At 40.6% G+C, this 23,564-nt stretch overlaps 1 protein-coding gene across 2 annotated transcripts in view; it reads right to left on the reverse strand.

Moving 5' to 3' along the window:
* Positions 1–1,306: 1,306 nt before the first annotated feature.
* The window catches only part of cdca2 (cell division cycle associated 2), a 42,656-nt gene continuing 20,398 nt past the window's right edge, over positions 1,307–23,564 (reverse strand). Inside the window, exons 8-16 of one of the 2 annotated variants that reach the window (XM_062051600.1) lie at positions 18,714–19,039; positions 18,483–18,534; positions 18,316–18,390; positions 14,159–14,280; positions 13,994–14,056; positions 11,911–11,979; positions 8,827–8,980; positions 2,380–3,048; positions 1,307–2,118 (exon numbers count right to left, since the gene is read on the reverse strand). In XM_062051600.1, the coding sequence (XP_061907584.1) occupies positions 2,072–2,118; positions 2,380–3,048; positions 8,827–8,980; positions 11,911–11,979; positions 13,994–14,056; positions 14,159–14,280; positions 18,316–18,390; positions 18,483–18,534; positions 18,714–19,039 (1,577 nt within the window). In that variant the 3' untranslated portion in view covers positions 1,307–2,071. Of the gene's footprint in view, positions 3,049–8,826; positions 8,981–11,910; positions 11,980–13,993; positions 14,057–14,158; positions 14,281–18,315; positions 18,391–18,482; positions 18,535–18,713; positions 19,040–23,564 lie in introns of both variants that reach the window. The other variant, XM_062051599.1, reaches the window with a different exon arrangement.

Below are 23,564 nucleotides of genomic sequence, written 5' to 3' on the forward strand. Positions count from 1 at the left end.
GTGGGGGGCGGGGTATATGCCCATTGTCTTGGGTGTGTTGATGTAGTGTTCAGGTTCATAGGCCTGGGGCCGTTCTGCATGAAAGCAAAAGTTCGACTCCAGGTGTCGTTGAGGAGGGAGGGAGGTCAAAAGCGTCCATCATTGAGGTGTCCTCGGGGGTGTTTTCAGAACAGTCTGCTCCTGTTGTTGCAGCGTCAAGGCCATTCGAGGGAGTCAAATCGTAGATTAGGATTTTTGTTTTTCCGCGAGCAGACATTACAATAGCTTGTCTGTTCTATTCGTCCATGCCTTATATCCAATTTTTCCCTTACCAGCTTTTCCATGTGATCCATCTTGCGATTCAGTTCAGTCTGTGATCCCACAGCTCGGCCCAAACTTTCCGTTGCGACGAACAGCCTTTGGGCTCCTTGAGTGGCTGCCATCGTCTTACGAATTTGACGATACACCAGAGCAATGCCCAGCCCAATCTGCAGGTGCCCCGCGATCACGGTTCCAAATAGGTAGAGGTCTTCCACGTCCTCGATGGAAGACTGAGAGGCACATGATTCTCCATTTATCCCAGGAATCTCTCACGTACCCCGCAGCAATGGTTCCATCAGGGCAGCCGGGCTCCCCAGAACCTCTTTTCCTCGTCGAAAAGATTTTGTCAATTAAGTCGAGAGTCCAGCTGATCATTTCCATGTCTGATTTGGAGGACAGCGCTAAGAAGCTCCTGCCTATCTTGCCGATTGTATTGTACCATATGTCCCGGCAAGAAATCTGCGTTCAAAGAACTCCGGCTCATTAGTGATTCCCAGAGCCCAAAAAAAAGTCTGCGGGCTATAGAGCGTTTTCTATTCGGGCTCCAATACTATGGAATGCCCTCCCGGTAAAAGTTAGAGATGCTACCTCAGTAGAAGCATTTAAGTCCCATCTTAAAACTCATTTGTATACTCTAGCCTTTAAATAGACTCCCTTTTTAGACCAGTTGATCTGCCGTTTCTTTTCTTTTCTTTTCTACTCTGCTCTGCTCCCAACCCGGGGTGGACCGCTAGCCTGTTCATCGGATGGGGACATCTCTACGCTGCTGACCCATCTCCGCTCGGGATGGATCCTTCTGGCCCCACCATGGACTGGACTTTCGCTGATGTGTTGGACTTTCACAATATTATGTCAGACCCACTCGACATCCATTGCTTTCGGTCTCCCCTAGAGGGGGGGGTTACCCACATATGCGGTCCTCTCCAAGGTTTCTCATAGTCATTCACATTGACGTCCCACTGGGGTGAGTTTTCCTTGCCTGTATGTGGGCTCTGTACCGAGGATGTCGTTGTGGCTTGTACAGCCCTTTGAGACACTTGTGATTTAGGGCTATATAAATAAACATTGATTGATTGAAGAAAGAGGCTTCAAAAAAGTGTAGACCGGACAAAACAAAGAGAGCAAGCAGGGAGAAGAAGGGAGAGGGGAAAAAATGCGACCGCCCTCACCAGAGGCAAGACAGAATGAAAACATGCAGTCTTTATTAAATTCACAGCCGAAGCCCTCTTTTTCCACCCGCGGTGTGCGCCATCAAACCACTTTCTATTTAACATGAAACAATCCTAAAAATATTTACAGAAAAAAGGAGAGAAATGAGTGAACACGCATGGATGTTATGAGACTTTTACCAAAAGGCAGCTTTGGTTTTCCTGCAGTCCAGAAACAACAAATTTAAACAACGTATTCCCTGAATGTACAGTATCGGTATTTTATTTGAGACAGGGTGTCTTTGGGGCAAAACACAGAACAGTTTGAATGAGACCCAATGCTATTTCCTCTTGCTCACTTAACAAAAAAAAATGTAAATCCAAAACATTTCAGTAAAAACTAACAATGTCCACAATTCTGGCCCTGTATTTATTTGGTATTAAATCAACGTCAAAATTTGCGGAACTACCCAACTCTAAAATATAGTCATTATTCTCAAAAATGATTCAACAGAATTACCTTTTGTAGTAAACAATTAGTGTTCTCCTCCATTGTTGTTTGTTTGGTCCAGCAGCTGGGAAGCTAGCCTGACAGAGGGCGACCGCACTAAGGCCGTCTTCATCTATCCGCTAAGAGAAAGTATCGACTGGTTGAGTCTCCATCCAGCGACTGTAAAAGCGAGGCAGGAAAGTGTGGTTAGATATTGATTGAGAGGAGAAGTGCTCTCGGTGTATTGATTGGCTTGCTTATGGAGACTATAGCAATTATTGGTTAAGGACAGTCGTGTCAGCTCTTTGTTGCTCATGAAACAACAAGTGTGTACTCTGGAATGAATTATATTTAATGGTGGGGGGTCTGACTGTAGCCCACGTGATCACTCGAGTACGTCTTCAGACAAGAGAGGTTGTACGGTAAGTGGAAGAGTAATACCGCATCTACGCCTCAGTGACCTCCTGATGGATTCTCTCCTCCTTTCAGGTGAGACTCGAGGAAACCAGGCCAGGCCTGCGTCGTCTCCGTCCTCCGCCAGGCTTTTTTGGTTCCTCAGGCTGCGACGCACAGACCGCTGCCCTCTGGTGGCGACAGGTTTGAAAACATCCTCAAAATTAAAGTCAGCCTGCCAGGGAGCCAGGTCCTTCTGTCCAGGACCTGAGCTGCCGGGGTCAGGCTGTTCCTCTGTCGGGTTCACAGAGCTTCCTGACACAATTTGGGCCTGCTGGGACGTCAAACCAACTTCTACGATCGTGTGGTCATCATCAGTCAAAGGGCATTCTGCCATTGCGGTTGCTGTGTCGGCAGCTGTTAGTGCGCAATGCGCTTCAGTGCCATCCTGATCTGGCACAGACGAGACTTCTATTGACACGCCTGGAAGTGTCGCCATCTCATCCTTGTGGTTCTCACTTATTTCAAGCTCCACGCAGAGAAGGTCACTGTCTGAAACATTAACCTTCCTCTTCAGTTCCAGCTCTTCGACTCCGGTTCCTGGAGTTCCCCTGTTCTTCTCTGTGGTTCTTTTGCTAATGGACATGGGGAATGTGCTTGCATCTTGAGCCTCTGCCTTCATCGGCCCACCGGCTGTGGACAGGTTCGGACTTCCGTCTAAGAGTAGTGGGAAGGAAACAAACAGCAGGAGAGAAAATTAGGGAAATACATTTACTATTTCAGGCTTTACAAATGTTATAGTTTAAGACTTACAGGTAAGGGTGTAACGGTACACAAACATTTTGGTTCGGTACGTACCTCGGTTTGGAGGTCACGGTTCGGTTCATTTTCGGTACAGTAAGAAAACAACAAAATATACATTTTCTGGTTATTTATTTACCAAAATTTGTAAACAGTGGCTTTATCCTTTTAACATTGCTTTAAAATAGCTGTGTGTGTGATGGATGTGAGCCACCACTAGGCTGATCAGTGCAACAGCAGGCAGTCATGAATGCTAAGCATAATAATAACATACATATACACACAGGGTCCATTGCCAGGGTTCATGCGGTCAACATATATAAAATAAAAACTAATTAAGATAAGGCTCAGAATTGGTTTCTTAACAAAACCTTTCTACATATAAAGTGCAACATTTCCAGGATTGTAAATAATGTAAATAATTCAATGTGATTATCTTGTGTGATGACTGTATTACGATGATAGTATATATCTGATAGTATATATCTGTATCATGAATCACTTTAAGTGGACCCCGACTTAAACAAGTTGAAAAACGTATTGGGGTGTTACCATTTAGTGGTCAATTGTACGGAATATGTACTTCACTGTGCAACCTACTAATAAAAGTCTCAATCAATTAATCAATCCACATATAAAGTGCAACGTTAAACTGCTTCAAGTTGTTGCTCGGATTAAATAAAATGACAAAACTTTTCTTCTACATACAAAAAGTGCAACATTAAACAGTTTCAAGTCAACTCAGCCTCAGATTAACTTTACTTCCCCCCCCCCAGCCTTTAACCCTGGTGACTTTCACTCAATTTTCATGTTTTTTGCCAGAAAAATCAGTTTATCCACATTGTCTGCAGAAAGAGCAGACCTGCTTGCAGTTAAAATGTCTCCAGCTGTGGAAAATACCCTTTGGCTGGGCACGGATGTAGCAGGTATGGCGAGGTAGTGCCTGGCTAACTTGGCAGTAAGAGAATATATGGGCTCATTGTTCTTCCACCATAGAAGTGGGTCAGAATCTAGTTTTTAATGCAATATGGTCTTAAATCTGCTGCTATAAAAACATTTGTTATTGCTTTAGCCCTGCCCGACTCGCCGAGGAGAAGCTGCTTGAATGCGGTGGGAGCTGTGTTTGTTCGTCTTTCTCTTCGTTGAAGCGATGTTATCCATTGTTGTATCGCACCGCGAAGCCGAAATGTTCCCAAACGGGAGATCTTAACGGGGCAAGAGGGTCTTCCAGCTTTGACTTTTTCATGTTGTCGTAGCCCGGTCGTTGCTAGCATGCCATGCGTTGTGCCTCGGTGTGCATTGTTTACACGACATGTGGTGCGCTACTTATTATGTCCGTGCGGAAACTCGTTCGGTACACCTCTGAACCGAACCGAATCCCCCTTACCGAAATGGTTCAATACAAATACACGTACCGTTACACCCTTATGTTCTACGTAACATTTGTCTGCGGTGTTTGTTTTAAAATTAGAGGTTGAGGTTTGATGCAAAAGGCTTACAGTGCAATGCCATAGACTGGTCTAGTAGTACAAAGTTAATCAATATTTGTTTCCACGGTTTGGTGATAAGCCTGTAAACAAAAAGATTTCTTTGTTTTATGGTGATTTTGTTCTTCCATAATTTAACTCATTAAATAATGGTAAAAGTTTAAAACAATTGCAATGCAAATCGTTGTTAGTCTGTCATTGGGATTGTCCATTGTATGACATCATTAAGGTAGGGACAACCTTTATCGTGTACAGTTGCATTGATTTTAAAACATTTTTTCTTCCAAACTTTATTGTTGATTTAACATGCTTCCTTTATGCATGTGCATTTGTATATTAATGTGACTTAATATGCTGTCAAGACCTTTATTTTTGGAGACATGTTCTGTGGTCTGACGAAACTAAAACGGAACGGTTTGGCTACCGTACAATGACTATTGTTACGTTTGTATGGAAAAGAGGGACGCTTGCAAGCCTGAGAACACCATCACGACTGTGAAATACGGTGGTGGCAGCATCATGTTGTGGGTTTGTTTTGCTGCAGGGAGGGACTAGTGCCCTTCACAAAATATATAGCATCATAAAGAAAAAAAAACCTGTGGAAATCCAGAAGCAACATCTGAAAACATCAGTCAGGAAGGTAAAGCTTGGGCACAAATGGGTCTATTGAATGGACAATGACCCGAAACATGCTGGCAAACAGGTAACAAAGTGGAATACGGTGAACAAAATCAATGTTCTGAAGTGGCAATTACAAAGCTCTGATCTCAATCCTATTGAAAATGGATAGGTTGGAGCTGAGAAAGCATGTGTAGGCAAGGCAGCCTACAAACTTGTCTCAGTTACATAAGTTCTGTCAGAAGAAAAGGGCTAAAATTCCTGCCAACTACTGTCAGAAGCTTGTGGAAGGATATCCAACACGTTTGACACATACAGTTTAAAGGCAATGGTACCAAATGCTAATGAAAGGCCTACTGAAATGACATTTTCTTATTTAAACGGGGATAGCAGATCCATTCTATGTGTCATACTTGATCATTTTGCGATATTGCCATATTTTTGCTGAAAGGATTTAGTAGAGAACATTGACGATAAAGTTTTGGTTGCTGATAAAAAAGCCTTGCCTGTACCGGAAGTAGCGTGACGTCACAGGTTGAAGGGCTCCTCACATTTCCCCATTGTTTACACCAGCAGCGAGAGCGATTCGGACCGAGAAAGCGACGATTACCCCATTAATTTGAGCGAGGATGAAAGATTTGTGGATGAGGAACGTGAGAGTGAAGGACTAGAGTGCAGTGCAGGACGTATCTTTTTTCGCTCTGACCGTAACTTAGGTACAAGCTGGCTCATTGGATTCCACACTTTCTCCTTTTTCTATTGTGGATCACGGATTTGTATTTTAAACCACCTCGGATACTATATCCTCTTGAAAATGAGAGTCGAGAACGCGAAATGGACATTCACAGTGACTTTTATCTCCACGACAATACATCGGCGAAGCTCTTTAGCTACGGAGCTAACGTGATAGCATCGTACTTAAATGCAGATAGAAACAAAAGAAATAAACCCCTGACTAGAAGGATAGACAGAAAATCAACAATACTATTAAACCATGGACATGTAACTACAAGGTTAATGCTTTCCAGCCTGGCGAAGCTTAACAATGCTGTTGCTAACGACGCCATTGAAGCTAACTTAGCTACGGGACCTCGCCAAAGCTATGATAAAAACATTAGCGCTCCACCTACGCCAGCCAGCCCTCATCTGCTCATCAACACCCGTGCTCACCTGCGTTCCAGCGATCGACGAAGGACTTCACCCGATCATACATGCGGTCGGCGGCTAGCATCGGATAGCGCGTCTGCTATCCATCTCAAAGTCCTCCTGGTTGTGTTGCTGTAGTCCGCCGCTAATACACCGATCCCACCTACAGCTTTCTTCTTTGCAGTCTTCATTGTTCATTAAACAAATTGCAAAAGATTCACCAACACAGATGTCCAGAATACTGTGGAATTTTGCTATCAAAACAGAGCTTTTTGTATTGGATCCAATGGGGTCCGAATACTTCCGTTTCAACCATTGACGTCACGCGCATACGTCATCATACATAGACGTTTTCAACCGGAAGTTTCGCGGGAAATTTAAAATTGCACTTTATAAGTTAACCCGGCCGTATTGTCATGTCTTGCAATGTTAAGATTTCATCATTGATATATAAACTATCAGACTGCGTGGTCGGTAGTAGTGGCTTTCAGTAGGCCTTTAAATGTACGTCAACTTCTTACTTTGAAGAAAGTAGTAAAAATAATCTGTCATTATTCTGGCATTTAGCGACTATATTGTAAATAATTTTGGAAATCAAAAAAAACAAAAAGTGTATTTTGATTTCATGCCAGACAAGTGAGAAATAATGCATACCGGTATGTATTTTTATATAGTGTATGTACATTTCTTGTTTCAACTGTATGTATAATGTTTAGCCGCAGCCTCGTTAAAAAAAAAATCATGCAAATATTATCGGACATCTCTAGTTAAGATGCCTTTAATATTTACGGCATGTCTTAAAGGCCTACTGAAAGCCACTACTACCGACCACGCAGTCTGATAGTTTATATATCAATGATGAAATCTTAACATTGCAACACATGCCAATACGGCCGGGTTAACTTATAAAGTGACATTTTAAATTTCCCGGGGAACTTCCGGTTGAAAACGTCTATGTATGATGACGTTTGCGCGTGACGTCAATGGTTGAAACGGAAGTATTCGGACACATTGTATCCCAATACAAACAGCTCTGTTTTCATCGCAAAATTCCACAGTATTCTGGACATCTGTGTTGGTGAATCTTTTGCAATTTGTTTAATAAACAATGAGGACGGCAAAGAAGAAAGTTGTAGGTGGGATCGGTGTATTAGCGTCTGGCTGCAGCAACACAACCAGGAGGACTTTGACTTGGATAGCAGACGCGCTATGCGACGCTAGCCGCAGACAGCATCGATGATCAGGTGAAGTCCTTCGTCGCGCAGTCGATCACTGGAACGCAGGTGAGCACGGGTGTTGATGAGCAGATGAGAGCTGGCGTAGGTGGATAGCTAATGTTTTTAGCATAGCTCTGTGAGGTGCCGTTCATAAGTTAGCTTCAATGGCGTCGTTAGCAACAGCATTGTTAAGCTTCGCCAGGCTGGAAAGCATTAACCGTGTAGTTACATGTCCATGGTTTAATAGTATTGTTGATTTTCTGTCTATCCTTCCAGTCAGGGGCTTATTTCTTTTGTTTCTATCTGCAGTTAAGCCCGATGCTATCACTTTAGCTCCGTAGCTAAAGTGCTTCGCCGATGTATTGTCGTGGAGATAAAAATCACTGTGAATGTCCATTTCGCGTTCTCGACTCTCATTTTCAAGAGGATATAGTATCCGAGGTGGTTTAAAATACAAATCCGTGATCCGCAATAGAAAAAGGAGAAAGTGTGGAATCCAATGAGACCTTGTACCTAAGTTACGGTCAGAGCGAAAAAAGATGCGTCCTGCACTGCACGCTAGTCCTTCACTCTCACGTGCCTCATCCACAAATCTTTCATCCTGGCTCAAATTAATGGGGTAATCGTCGCTTTCTCGGTCCGAATCGCTCTCGCTGCTGGTGTAAACAATGGGGAAATGTGAGGAGCCTTTCAACCTGTGACGTCACGCTACTTCCGGTACAGGCAAGGCTTTTTTTTATCAGCGACCAAAAGTTGCGAACTTTATCGTCGATGTTCTCTACTAAATCCTTTCAGCAAAAATATGGCAATATCGCGAAATGATCAAGTACGACACATAGAATGGATCTGATATCCCCGTTTAAATTTTAAAAATTCATTTCAGTAGGCCTTTAAGACTCTATGCGTTTTCATCGTGGTACATAATCCTATTCTAAAGACGACGTCTTTCCATGACAATCTTTTCACATTTTGACGCCCGAGCAGCGTTCCTCCCTATATTTGTTTTAATATTTTCACAGTAAAAGTTAATAAAACAGCAGATAAGAACAAGTGTTCTGTGTGAGCGCAGGCTGGGTGGAAGGGGGATCACGCCCATGTACAGAACAGTACGGACGGCCTCATGCGAGTACACCATAAGGGTCAAATAACGTTTGTCTGGTCAGCTTTTATTCCAAGCTTCAGATCCTAAATACATCTTAGCCATCATATATTGAAGCATATTTTACCTTCGCAGCGACCAATAGGCGTGTGCTGTGCAGCTGGAAACTGGTTTAGGAAGGACTCTGCGATGGGACTCAGGGAAGGATTCTTGGAGGCATATTCCCGACATCCGTACAGAGAACGATTCACCTCCTTTTTCCACCGACGTGCAGTTGCCAACTGTGGTGAGATCATTAGGGATCATACAATTTCCTCATCAACACAAACATACTAACTACATAGGAATCTCTTAATTGTTGCTTTCTGCCTCATTGCGCAAAAACACAACGATCACTGTTCCAAGTCTGTAAAGTGACAACACCACAATATTTTCAGACTGACACGAAAATTTGGTATTTTAAGTAACTGACACAATGAAATTCAGAGTTGATATCAGCAGGTAAATTGCGCAACTTTAACTACTGTATTTTCCTGACAATAATCCGCTACTTTTTCCCTGCGTTTTGAACAAAACAGTGTGGTTAATTTACATATTTTTTTTCACCAAAGGCCATATTTTCAGACTGTCACGAAAATGTATTATTTTAAGTACCGTATTTTTCGGACTATAAGTCGCAGTTTTTTTCATAGTTTGGCTTTGGGTGCGACGTATACTCCAGAGCGACTTAAGTGTGAAATTATTAACACATTATTGTAAAATATCAAATAATATTATTTATCTCATTCGCGTGAGCGACGAAGCAAATGGCAGCCATCGTCACACACACACGTCAACAATCGTCCTTTACACGTCAACCAATAAGAATTCGCCGGGGGCGGGTCATGGCAGAAGTGCATTGTGGGTTTTGTAATGCTAACTGCTATATGCTATATGCTACTGCCGGAGCTATTAAAATGGATCACATCAACGTTGGCGGTAACTTATAAAAACTGAGAAGGACCGAACTAAAATGGCACCGAAAAGTAAATCATATACTGCAGATGACAAGCTGGACGTAGTGAAATATGCAGCGGAAAACGGCGATCGAGCAGCAGAAAGAATGGACGCTAGCGCCGCATACCAGGAGCGACACCGAGGAGGAAGATTTGATGTTATTTAGCGATCGGTAGTGACAGATTGTTTGGTAAACGTATAGCATGTTCTATATGTTATAGTTATTTGAATGACTCTTACCATAATATGTTACGTTAACATACCAGGCACGTTCTCAGTTGGTTATTTATGCCTCATATAACGTACACTTTATTTATTTGAAATTGCCTTTCAAATGTCTATTCTTGGTGTTGGATTTTTTCAAATAAATTTCCCCCAAAAATGCGACTTATACTCCAGTGCAACGTATATGTTTTTTTCTTCTTTATTGTGCATTTTCGGCCGGTGCGACGTATACTCCGGAGCGACTTATAGTCCGAAAAATACGGTAACTGACACCGTGAAATTTAGAGTTGATATCAGCAGGTACCGTAATTTCCGGACTATAAGCCGCTACTTTTCCCCCTCGTTCTGGTCCCTGCGGCTTATACAACGGTGCGGCTTATACACGGCCTGTTCTTCTCCGACACCGACGAAGAGGATTTCGGTGGTTTTAGTACGCAGGAGGAAGACGACGACACAATGATTAAAGACTGACTTTTCATATACCGGTAGGCTGGTTATTTTGATAACGTACAGGCGGGCACTTTGTATTACTTTGCACCGTTGTATTATTTGTACTCTGCACGAATGTTGTTCGCCATGTCAAAGATGTGAAAGTTTGATTGAATGATTGATAGATTTATTGTTAATAAATGGGACGCTTTGCGTTCCCAAACAGTCATCTCTGTCCCGACAATCCCCTCCGTGGTAGCAGGAACCCCTATATACTACGCTAATTACACATCAAAACCCTGCGGCTTATAGTCAGGTGCGGCTTATATATGGAGCAATCTGTATTTTCCCCTAAATTTAGCTGGTGCGGCTTATAGTCCGGAAATTACGGTAATTTAGCAACGTTAACTACCGTATTTTTCGGACTATAAGTCGCTCCGGAGTATAAGTCGCACCGGCCGAAAATGCATAATAAAGAAGGAAAGAAACATATATAAGTCGCACTGGAGTATAAGTCGCATTTTTTGGGGAAATTTATTTGAAAAAACCCAACACCAAGAATACCGTAATTTCCGGACTATAAACTGCTACTTTTCCCCCTCGTTCTGGTCCCTGCGGCTTATACAAGGGTGCGGCTTATATACGGCCTGTTCTTCTCCGACACCGACGAAGAGGATTTCGGTGGTTTTAGTACACAGGAGGAAGACGATGACACAATGATTAAAGACTGACTTTTCATATACCGGTAGGCTGGCTATTTTGATAACGTACAGGCGAGCACTTTGTATTACTTTGCACCGTTGTATTATTTGTACTCTGCACGAATGCTGTTCGCCATGTCAAAGATGTGAAAGTTTGATTGAATGATTGAAAGATTTATTGTTAATAAATGGGACGCTTTGCGTTCCCAAACAGTCATCTCTGTCCCGACAATCCCCTCCGTGGTAGCAGGAACCCCTATATACTACGGTAATTACACATCAAAACCCTGCGGCTTATAGTCGGGTGCGGCTTATATATGGAGCAATCTGTATTTTCCCCTAAATTTAGCTGGTGCGGCTTATAGTCAGGTGCGGCTTATAGTCCGGAAATTACGGTAGACATTTGAAAGGCAATTTAAAATAAAGAATAGTGAACAACAGGCTGAATAAGTGTACGTTATATGAGGCATAAATAACCAACTGAGAACGTGCCTGGTATGTTAACGTAACATATTATGGTAAGAGTCATTCAAATAACTATAACATATAGAACATGCTATACGTTTACCAAACAATCTGTCACTCCTAATCGCTAAATCCCATGAAATCTTATACGTCTAGTCTCTTACGTGAATGAGATAAATAATATTACTTGATATTTTACGGTAATGTGTTAATAATTTCACACATAAGTCGCTCCTGAGTATAAGTCGCACCCCCGGCCAAACTATGAAAAAAACTGCGACTTATAGTCCGAAAAATACGGTACTGTATTTTCCATAGCGGCATAGATGACATGAGACGAAGGTGAATTGACTTTTCTGAAAAAACTGATTTGAAACATTTGTTCGTTAACTCACCTTAAACTTCTCGGATGGCTGGGTGGCAGAGCGGGTCAACCTCTTGACAGGTTTGCTCTCTTCGGGCAACTATATGAAGAAAATGATATACATGATATTATCTTTTGAACAATCATAAAGTGTATACACAGAGAGGCAGCTGCATTTGCATTTCATGGATTTAACCGAAAGGTATCAGACGTATTAAAGTGAAGGAGCAGTGAAGGCAAACTTTTTTTTTTTAGCATCAAAAGCCAAAAACTGACAGTGTTAAAAAAATGTGTGAAGAAGAGAAAGCGTTTGCCAACATCAGTCTGCTGAGGAATACTGTGGCTAAGAGGATTTTGGAACAATCATCAGAACTGGTCAGCCAATTGAAACAAAGTCATATCTAACAAATCAATTGTAACTGATGAGCGCACCGACATCGCTTAACAGTCCATATTTATTTGTGGAGTTAATGAGACATCGACCGTCACTGAGATGTTCCCTGACATCAGCTGTAGTGCACACATGTCAATAAACAACTTGCACAAACTTGTCTTAGGAAATCTGAGGTTGTCCATGACATGTTTTGTAAAAGTACAGTGCATAACTATAAGCATTTTCTTCATAGGATAGGGATAGGACTTTATTGTCATTGCACAAGTACAAAAAAACTATGTTTTCAGCACAAACCCGTTCAAGATTAAACAAACAAACAGTGTACAGGGTTACAGAACAGGAACGCTGATGGGTCGCCAAAGGCGCCCCGTAAAAGATAAGAAAAGGTAAAACGCTGGGGAAGAAGATGAGTAAAAAAAATACAGTCTAGACTGGGCTCCTAAGGGGGTCTAGTCTGGAGTGGGAAAAAACCTCCATGCCATGCACACATAAACACGTTACATTTAATCACGACAACTCGCAACAGAGGGGCGGGGAGTTGGGGCCCTGGAGGGCGACTGCTGCTATGAAGCGCTGCCAGCCGACCATCACCCCGAGGGGAAACAAGCGGTGGTGAAGGCGTGGTGTGTGTATGTGCCCATTGTCTTGGGTGTGATGATGTAATGTTCATAGACTGAGGCCGATCTGCATGCAAGCAAAAGTTCGACTCCAGGTGTCGTTGAGGAGGGAGGGAGGTCAAAAGCGTCCATCATTGAGGTGTCCTCGGGGGTGTTTTCAGAACAGCTTGTTCCTGTTGTTCACAGCGTCAAGGCCATCCGAGGGAGTCAAATCGTAGATTAGGATGTTCGTTTTCCGCGAGCAGACAATACAATGACTTGTCTGTTCTATTCGTCCATGCTGGCTGCTCTCATATTCAATTTTCCTTTTCAGCAAGCTTCTCCATGATGTGATCAATCTTGCGATTCAGTTCAGAAATCGCCACAGTCTATGATCCCACAGCCTGGCCCAAACCTTCCGTTGCGACGAACAGCCTTTGGGCTCCTTGAGTGGCTGCCATCGTCTTACGAATTTTGACGATACACCAGAGCAATGCCCAGGCCAATCAGCAGGTGCCCCGCGATCACGGTTCCAAATAGGTAGATGTCTTCCACGTCCTCCATGGAAAGGACTGAGAGGCACATGATTCTCCATTTATCCCAGGAATCTCTCACGTACCCCGCAGCCATGGTTCCATCAGGGCAGCCAGGCTCCCCCGAACCTCTTTTCCTCGTCGAAAAGATTTTGTCAATTGCGTCGAGAGTCCAGCTGATCATTTCCATGTCTGATGTTTAGATTTGGAGGACAGCCCAATGAAAGTGGCTTCAAAAAAGTTCAGACAAGACAAAACAAAGAGCAAGCTGGAAGAAGAAGGCAGCGGAAAAAAATGCGACCGCCCTCACCAGAGGCAAGACAGAAGTTCATGTACTGCTTGGTACTAAAACAGAGAAAAAATATGGACTCTTGGTAATTATGCTATGATTTACTGGTTCCAGCCCACTTAACACTACTAATTGTAAGTGCACTCTGATTTAAAATTAGTTTGACATTCCTAATTTAAACAATTGATCAGACAGAAAATGTTATGACCCCCGACTAATAAAAAAACAAAAAACTTACACAACTGCTGGATGGCACTTTCTACAAGTAAGATGAATGTGAAAGCATTTGGCAGGCGTACTACCTTTCTTTTCCGACTCCTGGGGCTCGCTCGGAGTTCAACAATGGATTTGGGCTTGGCCACGTCCTGCAGTTGGAGAAACGGAAAGATTTGTGCTAATCCGTTAATTGGCCATAATCTATCCCAGTAAGAAAAATACAACTGAAAACACGATCGACGTGGGCATACCTTTTTCTTGCGGTTCCTTAATCTAGATGGAGCTTCCGAGACGGCTACAGGCAGTGCCTCTTCTGACAAGGACACCGTCTCATTCAGGACATTCACATGAGTGGCTGGATTAGTCCCTGATTCTAGGTGGGGCGTAGGGGAGAAACAAAGTTTTTAAGATTACTTCTATGCACCAAGAAAGACAACCGTGCTCCACAGCAGAATGGTTATGTGCAAAATAAAGAAGCCTTGTTTCCATTACTGAGAGTTGCAGCCAAAATGTTTAATGCTGGCTTCATCAGAGCAGAAAATCACACTTTTCATAGTGTGGTAGTCCTTCAGCGCTAATTTCTATTTCACAACATTAGGTTTAGAAAAGTGGAGGACTGCAGTGGTGGGAGTGGGTGGATTATTATTATTTTGCACTATTTATTTTGTTCAAACATTTGACTATAAGAAAGGGAAAATGTGTATTAAATATTGTTAAAGTGTTCACAAATAAATCAGTTCTAAACGTGTTTGTGTCTGCCGAAAATCTTTGTGCTGTGTTTTATTGGGGTTATTATTCATGATTTTGAACAATTTTAAGTAAAATGTATCGCTTTTGGCTTCAGCAATACTGGCCATATATTCACTTGTTTTGCAGCCCTAATGGATATCCCTTAGGGCAGGGGTCACCAACGCGGTGCCCGCGGGCACCAGGTAGCCCGTAAGGACCAGATGAGTAGCCCGCCGGCCTGTTCTAAAAATAGCTCAAATAGCAGCACTTACCAGTGAGCTGCCTCTATTTTTTTAAATTGTATTTATTTACTAGCAAGCTGGTCTCGCTTTGCTCGACATTTTTAATTCTAAGAGAGACAAAACTCAAATAGAATTTGAAAATCCAAGAAAATATTTTAAAGACTTGGTCTTCACTTGTTTAAATAAATTCATGAATTTTTTTACTTTGCTTCTTATAACTTTCAGAAAGACAATTTTAGAGAAAAAATACAACCTTAAAAATGATTTTAGGATTTTTAAACACATATACCTTTTTACCTTTTAAATTCCTTCCTCTTCTTTCCTGACAATTTAAATTAATGTTCAAGTACATTTTTTTTTATTGTAAAGAATAATACATAAATTTTAATTTAATTCTTCATTTTAGCTTCTGTTTTTTCGACGAAGAATATTTGTGAAATATTTCTTCAAACTTTTTATGATTAAAATTAAAAAAAAAAATCGTTCAATTAAGTGTAAATATCATTAATTATTAATAACATAGAGTTAAAGGTAAATTGAGCAAATTGGCTATTTCTGGCAATTTATTTAACTGTGTATCAAACTGGTAGCCCTTCGCATTAATCAGTACCCAAGAAGTAGCTCTTGGTTTCAAAAAGGTTGGTGACCCCTGCCTTAGGGTCTGCCGAAAATCTTCGTCCTGTGTTTTTTAGGATTATTATTCATGATTCACCCTAATGGATATCCCTTTGGACTTTTCATTCATTTCCACACAGGATGCCTCAAACTCAGCCTGTCCCCCACAAAAGCTCTGGTCTTCGGATTGCCCACTGTGGTCTGGCGCAGGTTACCTGGACGTAATTATGGTCATGGGACGATTTAGTGCTGCATCATTTTGGAGCCTTTTCCCAATCCTTTCTCTGATTTGATCAAATTGAAATTAACACAAACAAAATGTTAAGTCTCAAAAAAAAGTTTGCAGGAAAAGAAAGGACAAACTTCACATGTCACACAGGGACAGTGTTCGGACTAACGTGTTACTGTAACGCCGTTATTTTCAGCGGTAACGAGTAGTCTAACGCGTTATTTTTTATATTCAGTAACTCAGTTACCGTTACTACATGATGCGTTACTGCGTTATTTTTTATATAGTATCGGCTAGAAACTGAGAAGATCTGAGTGTGTTTTATTGGAGAGTTGCAGTGTCGTCCTTCTGATTCTTCCTGTGTCACAAGAAAGAGAAGAGGCACGACAAGACATGGCGGAACCGAAGCCGAGTTTCTTAACATGGAGATATCCTCACTACTTTTCTTTTGTTGAGCACAAAGAAAAGAACATTTTAGTTAAATGTAAATTGTGTCTTGGATCAAAGATCCCATCTACTGCCCAAAACAGCAATTCAAATCTGCTGAAACAGCTACAAAAGCAACATGCTTCGGCGAAGCTAGTAAAGAGAGACACACCTCACCTAAGGATTTTAACGGAGGGACTGCTAGCCAGGACAACATTGATAGAGCCATTGCAGTGTATGTGGTAGAAGACACGCAGGCTATTTCTACAGTGGAGTCACCCGCTTTCAGGCAGCTAATTAGCATGATACCGGGCATCAAACAGCAAATGGCACAAAAACATTTTGGCACGAAAACATTTTGATATCGGAATCGGTAATTGAGAGTTGGACAATATCGGAATATCGGATATCGGCAAAAAAGCCATATCGGACATCTCTAAAATGAAGTCAACTTGTTTTTCCACTGTACTGGTACTTAAAGGCCTACTGAAAGCCACTACTACCGACCACGCAGTCTGATAGTTTATATATCAATGATGAAATCTTAACATTGCAACACATGCCAATACGGCCGGGTTAACTTATAAAGTGCAATTTTAAATTTCCCGCTAAACTTCCGGTTGAAAACGTCTATGTATGATGACGTATGCGCGTGACGTCAATGGTTGAAACGGAAGTATTCGGACACATTGAATCCAATTCAAAAAGCTCGGTTTTCATTGCAAAATTCCACAGTATTCTGGACATCTGTGTTGGTGAATCTTTTGCAATTTGTTTAATGAACAATGACGACTGCAAAGAAGAAAGTTGTAGGTGGGATCGGTGTATTAGCGTCTGGCTACAGCAACAAAACCAGGAGGACTTTGACTTGGATAGCAGACGCGCTATCCGACGCTAGCCGCCGACTGCACGGATGATCGGGTGAAATCCTTCGTCCTTCCGTCGATCGCTGGAACGCAGGTGAGCACGGGTGTTGATGAGCAGATGAGGGCTGGCTGGTGTAGGTGGATAGCTAATGTTTTTAGCATAGCTCTGTGAGGTCCTGTTGCTAAGTTAGCTTCAATGGCGTCGTTAGCAACAGCATTGTTAAGCTTCGCAAGGCTGGAAAGCATTAACCGTGTATTTACATGTCCATAGTTTAATAGTATTGTTGATTTTCTGTCTATCCTTCCAGTCAGGGGTTTATTTCTTTTGTTTCTATCTGCAGTTAAGCCCGATGCTATCACGTTAGCTCCGTAGCTAAAGTGCTTCGCCGATATATTGTCGTGGAGATAAAAGTCACTGTGAATGTCCATTTCGCGTTCTCGACTCTCATTTTCAAGAGGATATAGTATCCGAGGTGGTTTAAAATACAAATCCGTGATCCACAATAGAAGTAGGAGAAAGTGTGGAATCCAATGAGCCAGCTTGTACCTAAGTTACGGTCAGAGCGAAAAAAGATGCGTCCTGCACTGCACTCTAGTCCTTCACTCTTACGTTCCTCATCCACGAATCTTTCACCCTGGCTCAAATTAATGGGGTAATCGTCGCTTTCTCGGTCCGAATCGCTCTCGCTGCTGGTGTAAACAATGGGGAAATGTGAGGAGCCTTTCAACCTGCGACGTCACGCTACTTCCGATACAGGCAAGGCTTTTTTTTTTTTTATCAGCGACCAAAAGTTGCAAACTTTATCGTCGATGTTCTCTACTAAATCCTTTCAGCAAAAATATGGCAATATCGCGAAATGATCAGGTATGACACATAGAATGGATCTGCTATCCCCGTTTAAATAAAACAATTTCATTTCAGTAGGCCTTTAAATGTACTTTTGAGCGCCGCCTTCTTGCTTTCTTTGGCATGGAAAATAGTAACATTACTAAAAGGCAAACCCGGCAGAGTCCGCTCTGAGTGCTTAACTGCTTGTTTTCCGGCCAACTGCTTGAGCCGGTGCTGAGGGTGCGGACGGATGAGACATCGAGTGCAAAAAAAAGGTATCAAAATATGGCACTGCTTGATTTGACGACCGTTGGTCGGTAACTATAGTAGTACCAACTTTGGTACCCATATTTAATGTCACAGCAAAGTCTGAATACCAGTAATGTGGTATTTCAGCTTGTCTTTTCAGATACATGTCGAGGCGTTCCACGTTACTGAAAGTTGATTGACCAGTAAACAAAAGAGACTTCACCTGTCGTCTCCACTGTAGAAAGAAGTTCCTCATGGAATGCATTATTTAAATTCAGCTGGGTCGTACAAAAAAATTCTGTGAGGAAAAAAATGAAAATCAAGTTATGCATTTTTAGCATTTGACTGCACACTGTGAGCAATCGGTTTCACTCCAATGCAATAACCAACCTGCATCGCTAATTTCTGCAAAGTCACTGTCTTTTATGAAAGGAAAAAGGTTCTAGAAGCAGAAATAAAAGACACAATATGAATAATGTGGACCAAATTGCGCCAAGGGCAATGTATGCCTATAATAAATCTTGCTGTCATAATGAACACTATACTGTGTGACATTTGCACTATAACAATCTCACCGGTATCATATTATGTTTTAATCTTAATAAATGGCAGGTACCATACCTTTTCGCTCTCGTTCGCTCCATCTTCTTCTATATAGATGCATTTGCGAGGTATTGCAAGAACCGGGGAGGCACCGAACTCAATGGGACTGCTGAGGTCTGGTTGGTCTACTGGGGTGTGACGCTCGTTCCTCTGAGGTGTTTTTAACACAGAGCACAGTTTTAAGACCCCACCTGGTGTGGGGCCTCGAACTGGTGTCCCTCCTTTGTGCAACGGGGTGCTGGGAGGCAGGTTTCGATCGTAAACCTCAGGAGAAAGAGCACCTCCAAAATGCACTCGCCTCTTGTTCTTCTTTGCAGCAGGGGTCCCGGAGGAGTTTTCCTGTCCTGTGCAGCCAAAAAACTTGAATGAAAGACTCAGTGGCATGACACATGTCATATGTTATCTTTTAGGGTTGGACAATTACTACAAAATACTACAATCAGAAGAATCCACTGATGAGCCACGCAACGTACGCACAAATTCCTGAGCTAGTCACAGTGAAACGGCTGAAACCTTAATTGTTAGAAATCCCACTGTTTATATTAAACATACTTCACTGATGAGTATTTGACGAGTGTTGTTTTGTCCTACTAATTTCAGTGATCCTTGAACTCACCGTAGTTTGTTTGCATGTACTACTTTCTCCGATGCTGCCACAGAAACACGTGTTTTATGCCACTCCTTTGTCTCATTTTGTCCACCAAACGTTTTATGCTGTGCGTGAATGCACAAAGGTGAGCTTTGTTGATGTTATTGACTTGTTGGAGTGTTAATCAGGCATATGTGGTCAATGCATGACAGCAAGCTAATTGGTTGTTAACATGCTAAATCGGCTAGCTGTATGTACATATTGCATCATTATGCCTCATTTGTAGGTATATTTGAGCTAATTTAATTTCCTTTACTTATGTCCTCTGTGTATTTAATTTATTTTTGCATTTCTGTGTTGTTTGTGTGCCATGTTGTTCCAGACCACAGCAAACGTTACCCAGCTTGCAAAGATTGTAATAAATCCATTAGAAGAAGACAGAATGGCGTTTCTTTAAACTTGGACACACACATCTATACCTTTGGCCATTATAAGCCAGTAATTTCCAGAAGTTATCTCATCCTGTGAAAAGTCTCCATTTTACTATTGATTTCCAATGTTGCAAACATTTGTAAAATAAAAATACAACATTTCTGTCAACGAAGATTTGCGTCAGCCTTTGACAGTAGGCTAATATAGTTAATATAGACACTTACATCATGTGTTGCCTTCATTATAACACTTATATAAGGCTTTTAATTTTTTGCAGCTCCAGACAGATTTTTTATTTTTATTTTTGGTCCAATATGGCTTTTTCAACGATTTGGGTTGCCGACCCCTGGCCTAGTCAATAATCACTTAACTCAACAAAAAAACTAAGGCCATATGATTTCCGTGTCAATGTAACTGCGGACGGAGCCATAGAATTGGCCCCAAAACAGAATCCACTGTTAAACGCAGAATATCACCAAAATGTACATAAATGTGACTGGAATGCGTTCATTGTGAGGAGAAGGAACATTTGTTCGGGAAAATTATGTATTCCACTTTACAACTCGTTTTTGAAAATTATGCATATTTTGTGTTCTCCCATCATAAAAAATGCTTGTTTTTTTGCAAAAAGAGCATAAGACATATAAAACAATACCACTATATAAAAACTGTATATCTATGGATAGGTCAGAAGCTGTTGAAGATTATGACACTGACCATTTTTCGGCTAAATTGGGATAGTGTGAATTTTTGGGAAAAGCTCCTGGTTTTTCACCAATTTAACATGCTAAAATTAACAAAGACAGCACCATTTGAAGAACATTTTTTTAGTGTTTAAAGACATGAAAACATCATTAATAGAACATACATAACCCAATTATCCTAATGAGTCACTGTATATGGTTCAGTCTCAACAGTATTTAGTCACTAATATTTACATCTTGTGTTCATTTCACATCCACAGGTGTCACATTGATCAGTGTTATTATCTACAGTTTATTTACAGTATTACCACATTACTTCAGTTCATGTAACAGTTCCAAAAATAATAGTGCATAAAATGAGTGTTGTAATGAATGATTGACATACTAAGGGCTGTAATTACCTCGTCTAAAGTATTCCACTTTGCAACCCGTTTTTATTTTCGGAGTATAAGTCGCACCGGCCGAAAATGCATAATAAAGAAGGAAAAAAACATAAGTCGCACTGAAGTATAAGTCGCATTTTTTGGGGAAATGTATTTGATAAAAGCCAACACCAAGAATAGACATTTGGAAGGCAATTCAAAAATAAATAAAGAATAGTGAACAAAAGGCTGAATAAGTGTACGTTATATGAGGCATAAATAACCAACTGAGAACGTGCCTGGTATGTTAACGTAACATATTATGGTAAGAGTCATTCAAATAACTATAACATATAGAACATGCTATACGTTTACCAAACAATCTGTCACTCCTAATTGCTAAATCCCATGAAATCTTATACGTCTAGTCTCTTACGTGAATGAGCTAAATAATATTATTTGATATTTTACGCTAATGTGTTAATAATTTCACACATAAGTCGCTCCTGAGTATAAGTCGCACCCCCGGCCAAACTATGAAAAAAACTGCGACTTATAGTCCGAAAAATACGGTATATAAATATATACATTATATATATAATATATATATGTATATATATATATATATTATACATATATATATATACACACACACACACACACACACACACACACACACACACACACACACACACACACACACACACACACACACACACACACACACACACACACACACACACACACACACACACACACATACATATATATATATATATATAGTTTTGAGCGGGACCATTTTTCGTCGCTTTGGAGAGATAGTGTGAGTGTTTTGGAAAAAACTGTCAAAGTTCCAAAAATAATTCATCACAATCAGTTTTGTTATGAATTATTGACTTATTAAAGGCTAAAATTACCTTAACTAAAGTATTCCACTTTGCAACTTGTTTTTGGAAATTATGCATATTTTGTGTTTTTTCCACAATAAAAACGTTAGTTTTTTTTAACAAAAAGAGCATAAAATATAAATAGAAAAACAATACAAATATAGAACAATTTTATACCCATGGATAGGTCTGACGCTGTTGAAGAATTTAAAGCATAGAAAGTTTAAAAAAAAAAAAAAAAAAAGGTTTATAACACTTTGAGCGTGCCCATTTTTGGTCGCTTAGGAGGACTGACAGTTTTGAATTAAGTCGACTCCAGGGTTAAAATAACAGCACTGTGCGCAACATCCAATCTGATTGCGCAAACAAAAAAAAGTTTAAAAAAATACCTTACACAAGACAAATTTACTTAAAGCACATTGATACATTTACAAAATTATTATGCTTTGAATTAAAATACTGGCCAAAATTGTCATAAGATGTATAATATTGCAACAATAAATGTGAGGATTTTTGCATTTGAGTAACAAACATATTACATTTTATTTATGACACAAATAGCACACACTCACGGAATTAAAAAGAAAAAGAAAAAACTGGATTCTATTTTTTTTATATTGCTATCTGTGGGGAGGCGTGGCCTGCAGACCTGCAGCGAAGCGGGGTGTGCCAGGACCGGCTTCGAGATCAGCGACAGGTGCGTAGATGGCCCATCTGGGCGCGTTTATCTAATCACCTGTCGCTCTGTTAAAGGCAGCAGCCGGGAAGGAGTGAGGAGAGAGTTGTTGGTGGATGACGAGCACGAGACGAGACGAGAGAGAGCGAGATTGACAGATACGAAAGACATTTGCTGAAAAGCATAAAAGAGACGGATATTGAGAAATAAATCTAGTGTTCTGAAACCTGAATGTTGCTGTCATGTCGCTGATTGGTGGTCCGAGGAACCCGGAGGAAAGAGTACTCCACACTATCATTTTAATTTATTGATGTAACTATTATTTTTTTATTTGACTTGTTTGAGACTAATTTATATCAGCTGTTCTTTTAAATTATATCTAAAGTTTAACTTTGATGGTAGAATAAAGACTTTTCAAATGAATGAATTATCAGGTTATTAATCGTGATTTCAATACTGTAAAATTGTTGATAGGGATGTCCGATAATGGCTTTTTGCCAATATCCGATATTGTCCAACTCTTTAATTACCGATACCGATATCAACCGATACCGATATCAACCGATATATGCAGTCGTGGAATTAACACATTATTATGCCTAATTTGGACAACCATGTATGGTGAAGATAAGGTACTTTTTAAAAAAATAAATAAAATAAGATAACTAAATTAAAAACATTTTCTTGAATAAAAAAGAAAGTAAAACAATATAAAAACAGTTACATAGAAACTAGTAATTAATGAAAATGAGTAAAATTAACTGTTAAAGGTTAGTACTATTAGTGGACCAGCAGCACGCACAATCATGTGTGCTTACGGACTGTATCCCTTGCAGACTGTATTGATATATATTGATATATAATGTAGGAACCAGAATATTGATAACAGAAATAAATGGGGGGAGGGAGTTTTTTTGGGTTGGTGCACTAATTGTAAGTGTATCTTGTGTTTTTTATGTTGATTTAATAAAAAAAAAAAAAAAAAAAAATAAAAATAAAAAACGATACAGATAATAAAAAAACCGATACCGATAATTTCCGATATTACATTTTAACGCATTTATCGACATCCCTAATTGTTGACAAAATTTTATGATGGTCAGATTTGTGCTGCTAACAGGATGTTGAACAGATGACCCTAAAGTATTGGATCTCTAAAAAAGTCATTGTACTGTTGTTGTAGCCTTCAAAGCCCTCTAAAACAACTTCAAATGCCTCC

The sequence above is a fragment of the Entelurus aequoreus genome, linkage group LG06 (assembly GCF_033978785.1).
Source record: "Entelurus aequoreus isolate RoL-2023_Sb linkage group LG06, RoL_Eaeq_v1.1, whole genome shotgun sequence".
NCBI lineage: Eukaryota > Metazoa > Chordata > Actinopteri > Syngnathiformes > Syngnathidae > Entelurus > Entelurus aequoreus.